At 49.3% G+C, this 12789-nt stretch overlaps 2 protein-coding genes across 6 annotated transcripts in view; both read right to left on the reverse strand.

Annotated features, from left to right (window-relative positions):
• Positions 1-2862: 2862 nt before the first annotated feature.
• Positions 2863-6882, reverse strand: GP1BB (glycoprotein Ib platelet subunit beta). Its single transcript, XM_048964574.1, has 2 exons — positions 4965-6882; positions 2863-4300 (listed from the first exon to the last, which is right to left on the reverse strand). Exon 2 carries the CDS (start codon positions 4222-4224, stop codon positions 3628-3630), a length of 597 nt encoding a protein of 198 aa, XP_048820531.1. The 5' UTR covers positions 4225-4300; positions 4965-6882; the 3' UTR covers positions 2863-3627.
• Positions 6883-7001: 119 nt separating this feature from the next.
• Positions 7002-12789, reverse strand: part of SEPTIN5 (septin 5) — a 35622-nt gene continuing 29834 nt past the window's right edge. For all 5 annotated transcript variants that reach the window (XM_048964564.1, XM_048964565.1, XM_048964567.1 and 2 more), the window contains 3 exons: positions 12277-12412; positions 10796-10898; positions 7002-10646 (listed from right to left, as the gene is read on the reverse strand). In XM_048964564.1, the coding sequence (XP_048820521.1) occupies positions 10590-10646; positions 10796-10898; positions 12277-12412 (296 nt within the window). In that variant the 3' untranslated portion in view covers positions 7002-10589. The remainder of the gene's footprint in view (positions 10647-10795; positions 10899-12276; positions 12413-12789) is intronic.

Raw genomic sequence — 12789 nt, forward strand, 5'->3', positions numbered from 1 at the left:
ACGCACGCCAGAGGAAAACTCAAATTCCCTGCTCTCACTGCTCAGTGACATTAAAAGGTCTTTTCCCCCCATCCACCATGGGAGGGATTTAAGCCCTCCAAACCGAGTCCGTTTCCATCACAGCCATCACAACACAATGCCTACTTTTCCCTGCCAACAACAGACAACCTAAACTAAATGCCACAGGCTGAAAACGCAGCGTTTGCTACTTGGACGCTGCACCGGTCCGAGGCCCCGGCCTCGCATCCGTTTCACCAGTAAGAGCGAACAGGAGATTAAAAGCTATTTGCTGCCCTCTTCTGAGCAAACCCAAATTGCGTGTCAGTATGGGAAACGGCTCCAGAACGATCCCTGAGGTAGAGAGAGCTCTCCCTCCCTGCAAAACGAGCGACAGCGTACGGCAACAAGCAGCTGTGGCGGCGGAGCTTAGGAGTAATCATCAGCTGTGACAGACGGGGACGGCAGATCAATCCATGAGGTCTGAGCCGTGTGTTATCCACAGGGCATTCTTGGCATTTGGGTTTCATAACTCTCGGGCTAATCCCCTTGTGTGGAAATAAAAAGAAATTCCTCCTGGTGTATTCTGTTCCCTGCCGTCAACAAACATTTCAGAATAGGAGTAAACCAGGAGACATGCAAAGAAATGGGAAAAAATGGCTTTTGGATTTAAAGAGAGTGATTTTATGGTTGTTTTGTTGTCGTTGTTTGTTTGTTTGTTTGGATTAAAACCACTCAAATCTCTCACATTTTACAGCAGAGCTTTGCCCTGTTCTTCCAAGGAATATTTCTCTTTATCCCGATATACAGTACGTATATACATACTGCCTTCAAAACAAACCTTAACATTGCAATCTGCTGCTTTCAAAGCATTTATTCAAGATAACTAATTATTCATAGAAACTTATTAAATTAGACACTGTGCTCTACTCTACAGACTTACAATACAAACACCTGTGAGCCTGAGGGAGCCTCAGTTTTCATATGCAAATGCACAATAAAAGTAAAAATAATTTCCAAACACTTCTGAAATAGCTCTCCTCCCATGTCCCCTGGGACAGGCAAGATGCTCCATGATGCTGAATCATCACTGCTTTCCTTGGCACTCCCTGGGATGCCCTGCATACGTAAACACTGAAGGGAAATCAGGACTTTGAAGCCCAGGTAACCCCAAATTAATGACCATGAAAAATGTATTTCATAATTTGTAAGCAGTGCAACGAATCCCAGACCAGGCTGCCATCAAGGCGACTACTGACTGTTTCACTTGGGCACACAGAGCGCACACAGCTGTGACAATGTGAGACTGGAACATGCCATTCTTCTCCAGGACTTGGTTCCACAGGATCTCCAAGCACTGCTTCGTTTCTGGCTGCTGCACAGAACAGGTCTATTTATTTCAGTGACCAAGCCACGCAGTGGAAGGTAACAAATTGTTCTTTATGTGTGCATTTTATCCCACAGATGAGGGTGAAACATCAAAGTCTGTTTAAATCAACAGGGATAAGGTCGCAGATGTCATGTGAACCCAATCAAATTGTGAGCAAACACCTGCAGCAACCCTGAGGCAAAACATAACCACTATCACCACTGTTAGCATGCTTGGGTGTTGGATTGGCATTGATACCATGAAGGGATTTGCAAAGAAGCTTAAATAGCCTCCACCTACCTTTGCCCTCTTTCACCAGTTTCTCTTAGAGATCACTGTGCAGCAGCACAGCAGATTCTCCTCAGGCCAGCAGGTCAGGAAAGCGTCTGTGACGTGCAGCTTTCCTAGCCAGGAGAAGCCAAGGCATGCAGCCTCCAGATTTATGGATTATAATGCTGCCACGGCCTACAAATCACTCTGCATTCAGTGTAATTCATTATCACACTGCTATGGTTGGTCACATTCTTTGCAGGTGTACAAGATGCCAAAAGGGCTTTTTACCTTTCTCGTGCCAGAATTTAATGATATACAGTCAGGACACCGGGAAGCAAAACTGAAGGCAACGGTTGCTCTGCCCCTGTGGGCACATCGAGTCCTGAGGGCTCCCCAGAGCTCCTCCCACAGCTGCTCCCAGCCCAGCCCCGCTGCCAGCGCCCGCCCAGGTGCCGGTAACGACATCCTGTGACCCAGGGGAATTCAGCTAAAAATCTGCAGGCAAACCCGGGGGTTCGTTCTGGCACATGAGCACAGTCTGCAGCCGTACTGAGAAACCAGACCGTTTGTCCCAGACTTTGCGTGGGACTTCAACAAGGCGAACAGCACAGCTCCAGGAGCAGCACGGCCGACCCAAGAGGGTTGTGGTATTTCTTTGTACAGCTGAGCCTTGATTACGGAAAAGCACACCTGGGAGGAACCAGCCGCCAACGCAGGCTTTTTGTTCCTATGGAAAGTTAATTCCTCAGAAGCCATAATAATAAAAGTAACGCAAGCGTACTTAACAAGCAGAGATCTGTCAGGGCCTCACCTTCTCTCCACGGCAGCGGCCGCCACGGCCGAGCTCCGCCCGGGGGCGCTCACCTCACGCCGAGCTCTCCTCCTTCTCCGGCCGCTCCGCGCCGCTCCCCGCTCGGGGCTCCACGGCGCTGCCCGGCGCGGTGCTTCGTCCCGGGGCCGGGCACGGACCGCCGCGGCAGAGCCGCTCCTCTCCTCGGCCGCATCGCAGCGGGCGGCCCGGCTCCTTTCCTCCGCCTCGCCGTTCTCCTGCAGCGGCCCGAAGGCGTGACGAGGCTGCGGGCGGCCCCGCTCAGGGCAGCCGTTAGCGGCCGTTAGGGCTCGGCGCGTGCCGGCGCCTCGTGCCCCTTCGGCAGCGCGAGCAGCAGGAGCAGCGCCCGGCACGGCGCCTCCGCCCAGCTGCAGCTGCGTTGGAGCGAGGCGCGAGCGGGAGGCCGAGAAGATGCCGAGAAACGCCACTTACAGCGCAGTTCACCTTTATTTTATTCCATTTTCGCTACAAAAACGATTCGGAGGCCGGTGAGCAGCAGCGGGCAGGTGCACGGCAGCGCAGCGGAGGCTCAAAGCCGGCTCCGCGCGGCGCCGGGAGCTCAGTAGGAACGCGGGGCGCGTTGAAGTCAGTACTAAAAACCAGCAGGAGGCTAAAAACGCTGCCCGAGGAGAAGGTTACAAAATACGCGGGCAGGAAGAAACACCCGTTCTGTTCTGCTGACGGAGGCAGCGGAAAGCTGCCAGGGCGAGCAAGGCGGTCCTGCACCGCGAGATGCGTTCCTCCATCATCCCGCTCACTGCTCACCTCTGCCCCGGCCTCACACAGAGCGACCACGAGCACAGGGAAAGCACGGCTGAAATACCCAGCGCGGATGGATGGAGCACTGCACCCCAGCAGCTCGAGCGCTGCTGCGGTCATTCTGCTTGATGCAATTTATGGTTTCCTTGGGCAGAAACAGAACTGCTTTCAGCAATTCAGCAAAAGCAAAGCAATGAAGGCCATACTGAAGCGTTCAAAGCAGTAAGAAGCATAAGATCTGCTCCCTGGAAACAGAACAAGTGTCTGATCAGTTCCAGGTCCTGCTGCGGGCTGCAGTCAGGGTCAGATGCTGCACTGAATGTCCCCTCTGGGTCTCGTACACCACCTGATTTCAGCACAGCAACACCCCGAGCAGAGGGGACCCTCACTCTTACAACTCTTATTGCTCCTGTAGGGACTGGGTATCTGCATGCTGATACAGATCCCAGGTGGTGCTCCGGGCTTCAGCAGTCGTTCTCCGAAATCTCTGCAGGTAGATAATGATGAATATGACCAAGATAGCCTGGAGGAAAAGGAGGATGATGAGAATGAGTTGAGAGAAGAAAGCCAGGGTGCAGTACCAGTACTGGCACGTGGAGATGATCTCATCTTCTGCCAGATAAGCGATGACCCGGTCCTGAAGGTGAGCTGGGGAGGCACATCTCACATCCCTGTAAAAGGTCCGGTTCTGCTGCCACTGCAGCCAGGAGCGCAAGTAGAGGATGTCACAGTTGCATTCCCAAGGGTTGCCCTGCAAGTGCACTGTTTGGAGGCTCTTCAGATTATCAAAGAGCCCGCTGGGAATAGAGGTGAGCCTGTTGTAACTGAGGTTGATAATTTCAGCCGACGGCCGGAAAGCCGCTGGTAGTTTTGTTACAGTTAGGCCTTTGGACATACAGTCAATAATGTGGGTGGCACACTTGCATGGTGGAGGGCACGTAGGTATCACGAATGGGAGGAAGCCAAGGAGGGACAAGAAGAGAATCCTACTGTTCATCTTCACCTGCAAACACTCCCCCAGTGAGAGTGGGTGAGGTGGAAGTCAGGCAAGTAGACTGTAAGACTATAGAGATCTGAAAAGAACAGAGTTAAAAAAGGTGTTGTGAGAACTCTTGGTCTCTCATTACAGGAGCAGGAATACTCCTGGTCTTTCCAGCCCTGAGGGGGTTATGAGCTGATTGATGCTGGATTTAGCTGCTGCCACTGAATTAATTTCCACTCATCTTCAGAAGCATTTAAGAGTTGCTGATACTTTCAGCATTACTGCAGAAGCATTACTAGGTTCTGAAAACTGATGACAGGAAGTCATCAGAATATGAAACTTATCATAGCTCTGAGATACATCTGTAAGCAAAGCTTTATTCATGCAAACTGCAAGAGAAGATTCAGAAATAAATGTACTATTACCACAAGTTTAAAATAGTCTTCGCAGTTTTGAATGGACACGATAAAATAGTCCTTAGTAAACACAGGGTGCTCCCTCTGAGGGAGGAAATCCCCAGAATTTTCTATACTAGACACTGTTCCAGCAGACACATAATCTGGAGCTGTGTCCCTTCTGAGGGGCAAGGGCCAGTGATACAAAAGAGGTATTGCAGCCTCATGCCACCTCTGAACACAAACTTTTTTAAGAGAACTACTGCACATGCCTGCAACAAGGCACTGTTTTCCATGCAGTCAGCTGAACGAAAGGGGGGGAAAAGAAAGAATGAGCAGAAGGTAGTTTGGTTGACTTACCGAGGTAGATCAATCCTTGCTTGCTTTCTGCCTTTACAGTACATACAACAGAAAGGTCTTAAGGCAGTGCAGTTTTTGCAGCTGCATAGCTGAGCTCCCAGATAATCCCCTTGCAGCTGGCTCACAAGATAAGGGTCAGGCTCATCCCAGGGACACCTCCCATATGAGGCCTTCCTGCAAGTCTGCTGCATGCCGCTGGAAGCAGAGTCTTCATTAGGCAAGTCTTCCAAGAAGTGGGAGCTGGCCTGGCTACAAAAAATGCTTTTGCTGGCAGAGATGCTGACAGCAGCAATAACTGCGATGCTGCTCTGGGTAACAAGTAGCCAAACGGAGCACTGAATTCAGGTATGGCAGCAAACTACAGCGCCTGGATGCTTCCTTATTGTACAGACGAAATATCTGCAGGGTGAAGACTGCCTCTCACTACTGTAAGTGGCTGAGAGCTTCCTCCACGTTTTCTCAGTTTGGAGCCTTTGGCTCTTGGTAATACAAAAGAAAAAAAAGCACAGCTGTTAGCTGTGCCCAGTTAACAGCCAGCTAATGCATTCATATGCACCCTTTGAGGAATCCAGTGCTTCCAAGTGCCCTGCTTTATCCTCTGGCCCTTTGGAACAAGCTAATAGAACCATGTAGACCAAACAAGGAGGTAAAAGAGGACACCATTCCAACAGAAACAACACAAAGTCTCAAGAGAAAAGTAGTAATTCCAAATGCACTTAAACCTGGAAGCTGATGTTACCAAATTGTACTGCAGTCCCTGAGCTTTATGGTCTTTGGTTTCCATTTTATCACAAAGGCTGCATTTGCAGAGTGGCGATCCCTAGCACTTATCAGTGTGTTGTCCCTGATGTTTCTCTTCAAACAGTGACAGGTCTACTCCTAATAAGCAGTGGGACATCAGCTGAAAGAAACTGTTCTCCAGAGATCCTGCTGGTGTTGGTAATCGAGCCAAGGAGAAAGTCCTCCGAGTGCTTCCATCCTCTCTTGACTGCTAGAGGTAACACACAGCTCTTGTCATTTCACTGTCTGCACCAAAATAAAGCTGACTGGCTCCACAGGAAGGATGACAGGCTGGGGAAGATAGTGCTCCAAGGGTCTGCTCTTTTGATAGGCTAAGTGAGTTGTCAGCACTCAGCAAGCATTACTGAGAAAAACTGACCACATCCTTCGTTCAGAAGTTGCATTATTTAAATACTTGAAGAATTATTTGTTCAACTTATGTACAAGGGTCAAAAATATACCCAGGACATTTCAGCAGCATCTTATCTTGTCAAGGTTCTTACACTTTCACAGACATTTTTCTCCCATAGGCCAGACTCTAAGCATTGGCTATGCTAGAGGCTAAGGCCACCAGAATTACTTTCTTGTTTCTGCTCAGCTTCGGAATGTGAAACACTCAGAATGAACACTGATATTAGGACAGTTTGGGCTGCAAACAAAAGTAGAATTTGGCCCTAACCAAGGCATAGTATACTTGTGATGCTCTAAACAAAATAATTAACCTTTAGATTTCTAGTAGGTTGGAGCAGATCATTCCGGTTGTTTCACTGTGGCAGGCAGACAGAGTAGGAAAGGGATCCAGGGCTAACAAATGAACCCACTTTTTCCTGCATTCTACCTGGAAGAAGCTCAGCTACAACAGAGAAAGTTCACTCAGCACATCCACACCTCATTTGAGTGCTACTTTCTCTCACAAGCAGCTCTCAGGCCAGCTGTGGCACGGAGCCGATCCAGAGCCTGGCTGGCTCTGCACACAGCACGGACACAGCAGCGCTTCTTTGGTTACTTACTTTCCTGGGACTGGATCCCACCAAGCCACCCACTGCCAATTTACACAGCTTCTGAGGGGAAGCTTAAAAGTAGGAGAACTTCGGGATCAGCTTGTCTAGCCTCTGACATAAGCACAGTCCAGAAATCACGTGCCTGCCTGCAGCCTGCTCCGACGGAACGGAATAAAAGGACAAACAGTCCTTGTGTCCTCTCCTGTCCATAATGCATCATCGATGCTGCTGAACAAGACTGAAAGTCAAACAAAAATAGGTTGTTCTTTTGAATGTATTTATTTCACTGATCAGTTCAGGTAGTAAACATTATTAATAATAACAATGATCATTTAATAAAATGGATATGTTTTAAAAGGTTTCTTTTTTTTTTTTCTCCACAATGACAAAATGTTCAAACAGAAATTTACAAAAAATATATTATAATAACCTAACATGACAGACGGGAAACAAAGAGCTTAGGAGTGGAGCGAAGGGTGAGGAAGTCATATGGTAGAAGCAAGCCAGTGTTACAGCAAGCACGGCTGGGTTTGTGAGAAGGAGCAGGGAATGCCATTGCACAGCACAAGAAGTGAGAGCCCCTCCTTCTCTAGCAGGAGGCATGCGGGGAGGCAGCAGGAAGGACAGCACAGGCAGGGCCAGCACAGCAGCAGCACACAAGGAGCTCATGCCACGACTCCTTCCCCAGTCAGGCAGATGGGCTAAGATGGTGTTACCAACAGGACAGACCGCTCTGCTGAGCAGGATGCAGCCCCTGCTGTGTCTAGCTTGCCTGGGCAAAGCTTGGCAGAAGTGTGAGAACGTACCTGGGGGTGCAGGGGTTGCATTGGAGACTATGGAAGCTGTGTGCAGGGGGAGGTGTTAGATTGCCTTCCTATCCACACTTCTCACTGCCAAAATCAAACGGCTGAGCTGCACTTATTCTGGTCTATCTTCTCAGCTTATTGTGCAGCTCAGTGCAACAGTACAAAACAGCCCTCATTTATAAACAGGTGTCACATTCTAAGCCAGTCCAGGACCCTGATGCCCTCCAAAATCAATCTAATCCACTTCCAGGCAGCCCCCCAACTCTGATGCTCTGGGCAGGGAACCTTCTATACAGGACATAGATCTCAGTACCTCTGCCCATCTGTAGAAGCTGTAGAGCCTCACTCCTACGTGTTTTGAATAAGAGCAGCTCAAACCGTCTTTGCCAGCTGGTAGCTGAAGAGTTCAGCGCTGTAGAGAACACAGCTGCCACTATTAACTTGATCTAGGAGCCATGTGCACTGAGCTGATGGAGACTTCCCTCACCCGGAGGGACAAGGCAGATGCACACTCAGGCAGTCCTGTCTGCCTGTGACCAGACACTGTGCTCTCACCAGCACGCATGCTAATGCATGCACATGCTAAAGAGTAAAGGTCTGGAGTTTTGTTGTTATTGTTGTTTTTTTTCCCTGGGAATCAATCTATTTTAAAGAGCACTATCTCTAGCTAAACAGGGCTCAAACGTAACAGAACATCCTAACAGGCAAGACTCGTGAGAAAAGAGAGGGGACAGGTACTGCAAAGTGCTTCCAGTTACACTAGCATGGATAAAGTTGAGAACTCAGCATTCCCCCTGCTTCCAGCAGCTGCAAACCAACCCCAGAAAACCTCTAGAAAGCTCCTACCTCAGACTACTCCATTGCTCAGGCAAACGCACTGCAGGAAAAAGGCTGTATTTCCTCCTTAAGCATCTGTTACTGGGCATGTTACTGAAGACAAGCTGAACCCACTCCCTCTCCTAGGCTGGCACTTCCACTGTCCCTTATGAGTTTGACACAGAGGAGAAGGAAAGAAAAAAACACTGAGCCAGAAGAGCTGCCTGCACCCCTGTCCTGCTGAGCTTATCCTCACTTCCTGACTCCCAAGGCTGCAGAAGGCTGCTTAGGAGAGACTTGCCTTGGACACGGCTCTTACTCAGCTTGCACGTTCCTGCCAGTGGGCTTCCACTCCTGCTCTGTCCTTCCACAGTGTCAGGATCTCTTTCCTTCCTCTGCAGCCCATGCTCTGGTTGATCAGAGGCTCTATACAGGGAATAACTGGAACCTGCCTCTGCATCTCCTGGAAAAGCCCTGATCAGAGCTCTAAAGCTCAACAGGGAGAATCAGAGAAACACAGCACCAATAAACAGAATTTAGGGTTTGGGTATTCCTGGACAATACTGTGCTTTGTGCACAGGGAGATCTACTGTAAAAAGCCAGAGATGTGGGAACTGACACAAATGGAGAATGGGAACAGAGAAATTAGGCTGGCAGCCAAAGGAGCAGAAGGGCCCATCCCATGGTAGCACTCCCTGGACTGGAGGTAAGAGCCAAATGCCTCTCCTTCCAGCAGCCCCTGATTCCCTGTGAGCGCGGCAGTGTTGCTGGTCAGTCCTGCCCTGTTAGGCACATCACACTCTGGAGCTCTCCTCTGGCTGTGCTAAGAGCTAAAAATACTGCAAGAAACAGAAATAGGACAGAAGTTGCTGCCCAAAGAGCGCTCTTATCTCTGCCCAGCAGATCCATCGCTTTTCCCAGCACTGAGACAGAAAAGAGCCAGGGAGAGGAAGAAAGGTTGTGTCCCAGGGGAAGGGGAAGTGCCAAGTCTGCTGGGATGCACTCAGCCATGTACAGCAACATTCCTGTCACCTGCCACACTGACCTACACAGCCCCCGTGCCACCTCCTGCTCTCTCAGCAGCCTGTCTGGCCAGGCAGATCTCTGGTACAGGCATTAGAAACTGCCCCTTTCCTTAGGAGAAGCTCAGAAATGTGGGCTGCTACCAGGCTTTCAGCCCTGAGTGCTTCTCTCCAAAGCAGGCCCAGCCAGGAACTGCAGCTGCTGTGGTGCTCCTCATTGCAGGCACTGGAGATTGAACAGCTGGACAGTCAGAGCCACCCATGAATACCATCACCCAGCTACTGCTGGCGCTGTGCTTCCAGCTACAGTGCTCCTGTCAACCCCAACCCCATAGGCTGAGAGCAGGGCAGGCAGGCTGGGCAGGTGTCCACTCCCATCATCTCTCCTCCTCACAGGCAGTCCTCAATAACTCATGCTCTCTGCCAGAAAGACACAACTGAAGGCAGTGGAAGCTGTTTCTTTTAACAAACCTTGAGAGACTCAGTTCCCTGCCACTCAGTGTAAAGATCTGGAGTTTCTTGGTAGGAATAACAAACCTAATCAACCAATTGGAAAAAAGCAAAATAACCTGGGCAGACAACCAGCAGGACCCCTGAGCAGCTCAGTGCACACAGAGCCCCCCAGCCCTGCACTCTGGGCAGCACAGCTTGAACTCCCAGGAGGGAATGGCTGCCTTGACCACAACTGTGCTGGCCCCAGACAAGGGGAGCAGGGGAGGGGGCACAGCACCTCAGTCAGGAGTAAACATTTACGTGCATTGACACAGATATTCTTCAAGTTCGTACACCAGAGAAACCAGGACTTTAAATACTAGAGCATTCCCAAACAAGAGATTAGTACATGGAAAAGGGAAACCTGTTTCTTCTTTTTCTTTCTTTCTTTTTTTAGGATGCCTTAGAGACTCCCTAGTCTATTTTCCCTTAAAAAATATATATAAAATAAAATAAAAAAGGAAAAAAAAAAGAAAGAATTATTAAAAAAAGAAATACACATCAGTAAACAGTTAAGTGAACAGCCTTCTCCACAAACCAGCTGGCTGCAAAGCCAGCCTTGCTGCTTTTAAATAAATTAGAGGATGTGAATGCAGCTCTTGCCCACAAGTCTCTATACAATGGGAAACCTCTTTTCAAACATCCACAGCTCTTGGCAGGCCTCAGATGGTCGCTGGGGGTTCCCTTTGCCCTCCAAGTACCTGCATCTCACTGATCCTGCATCTGCTGCTGCATCTTCTGCAGCATCTCTTGCATCCGCCGCAGCTGCGTGAGACAGAGAAGAGACAATCAACCAGGAGCCCGTGGTGGTGGGAGGCAGGAGTGGGAAGCGCCAGGAGAGCCTGTGTGGGGCAATGCTGGAGAAACGTGTCAGATTCCAGCACTAAGAAGGCCCAGGCAGAAATGGTTCTCACCTCCTCATCCTTCATCTTGATCAGTTTCTCCGTCTCAGTGTCTGGTGTTGGGAGAGGCAGGATAGGAATGGGGCTTTCTATCCTATTGTCCTGAGTCAGTTTGCTAGAGACAGAGAGGGACAAAACACAGTCAGTTATAGCTCAGGATGGCTGGGCCACGCACAGAGCCTGTGGGGAGTCCAGCAAAGATGTGTAGGGTGCATTCAGGTGCAAAATGAGAGTACGGCCAACAAAAGTTCTCGAAGTAGAAGTTCCTGGATAACTACCAGAGAAAACTCAGTCCAGGCTAACACTGAGGGAAAACATACACAGGGGGAAAAAGGAAGATGATTTCTGAAAGTCAGAGGAGCCTTTGTAGAAAAGCTGGAAGTTCAAATTAGCACTTTCGGGCTTTCACCGCTCGGAGTCGCTGTTTGCTCCTTATTGAATCAATTCCAGCTCTGCAGTTTGGTACATCCCCCCCAGTTTCTCTTAGGAAACCTTATCCCACTGACAGAAATGGCCACAGTGTTTTTCCAAGACTTCGCTGGTAAGGGACCGGCCACTGCGTGAGAAATAGCATCGAAGTTGTAAGCATCTCTTTAGCTAAGCTACTGCTTTTTTATCACACTGTTCTTTTAATAGACACATAGCCTGTCTAAATAGCAACTGTGACACTTCTCACAGACCTCTAGCATTTCAGATACTTATTTTGGGACTCCATATTATCACTGCTGAAAAAAACAGGCTCTTCTGTGATGCAAAAGCACAGGGACACACTGTGTGGGAACAGAGCATGCCAACTGCACACCTGCACACACACAGGGTGCTCCCTGCTGAGGTGCAGCTATTCCCACTCTGCCATGCAGCAGCACAGTCACCCAGCCATTTCAGGCAGCAAGTGAAAGGAATGATTCACAACAGAGGAGCCCAAATCCACTTAAAACTTGTCATCAATGTTTCAGTCTTTCTAGTGAAAAGCCCATGAGTGTTTTCTGATCTCCATGATTAAAATCAGAGAGAATAAAATGCAAAGAAAGTCAAAAGCAAAGAAATTTTTGGAGATGCGTAAGGCACTTGCTAATTGCTTGGGCTCTGTTGTCTGAGAAACGGCAGCACCCCAAGGGTCACACTGTCTTCTGGATGGAACCACAGTTGGAAAACACCTCCCTCTTTGGCAGCGCACACAGTTTTCATCTCCACCAGGGAGACAGTTTAGCCCACGTTTCATTAGGCTGGATGTATTTCAGCCAGCAATAGGAACAGCTCTTCTAAAGAGCATTTTTCTCCAGGCCTATTTCCCAAGATCCATGCAGGACTCATTGAACAGGAACAAGGATTCTCAGCAACATCCCTGCTGTAATCTCAGGCTGTGGGAGACAAACTTGGATTTGCTATTTTACTTTCCAGTGCCATTTCCCATACAAGCTCTGAGAGCAACCCCAGCTCTGCAGAGAACAGGATTCCTCTGCCACTCCTAAGCAGGGCGGGTAGGGACCCACCTGGTCATTTGCTGGATGCACTGAGCTCGGTAGTTCTCATAGTGGACATCACAAGTGACATCCTTCAGGTCATGCATGTGTGTCCGGATCAGCATATTCCGCAGCTTCACAAAGTCACAGTGTGCCTGATTTTCCACTGCAGAAGCAAGAACAGATGAGCACCTGGACATCACACCTCACCAGCTCCATTCAGGGAGTCCCTTCTCACCTCCCAGAACCCAGGCCTGAAATAAAATTTACCCAGGACCCTTTCCCCATCCTGCCCCCCTCTCCCACTCCCTGTGCCAAAGACTCTCCCCTAGCCTTGGCACAGGCCTCGGTGATGCTCTGTGCCTGTCAGCCTTGAGGCCAGGCTGCTGAGGTCATTGTGTTCCCAGGACTTTTTCTGGGTAAGAGGATTAATTAAACACATATAGTAGAGCCTTGAGAGAGGGTGCTGCTCCCAGATACATAGGATGTCATTATTACACATTATTACGTTATTATTATGGGCAGCAACTGCTAGAGACAAAT

Source organism: Lagopus muta, chromosome 17 (genome assembly GCF_023343835.1).
Source record: "Lagopus muta isolate bLagMut1 chromosome 17, bLagMut1 primary, whole genome shotgun sequence".
NCBI lineage: Eukaryota > Metazoa > Chordata > Aves > Galliformes > Phasianidae > Lagopus > Lagopus muta.

Coding starts and splice junctions, on each gene's coding strand:
- GP1BB (XM_048964574.1), bottom strand. CDS start 4,224: ATGAACAGTAGGATTCTCTTCTTGTCCCTCCTTGGCTTCCTCCCATTC.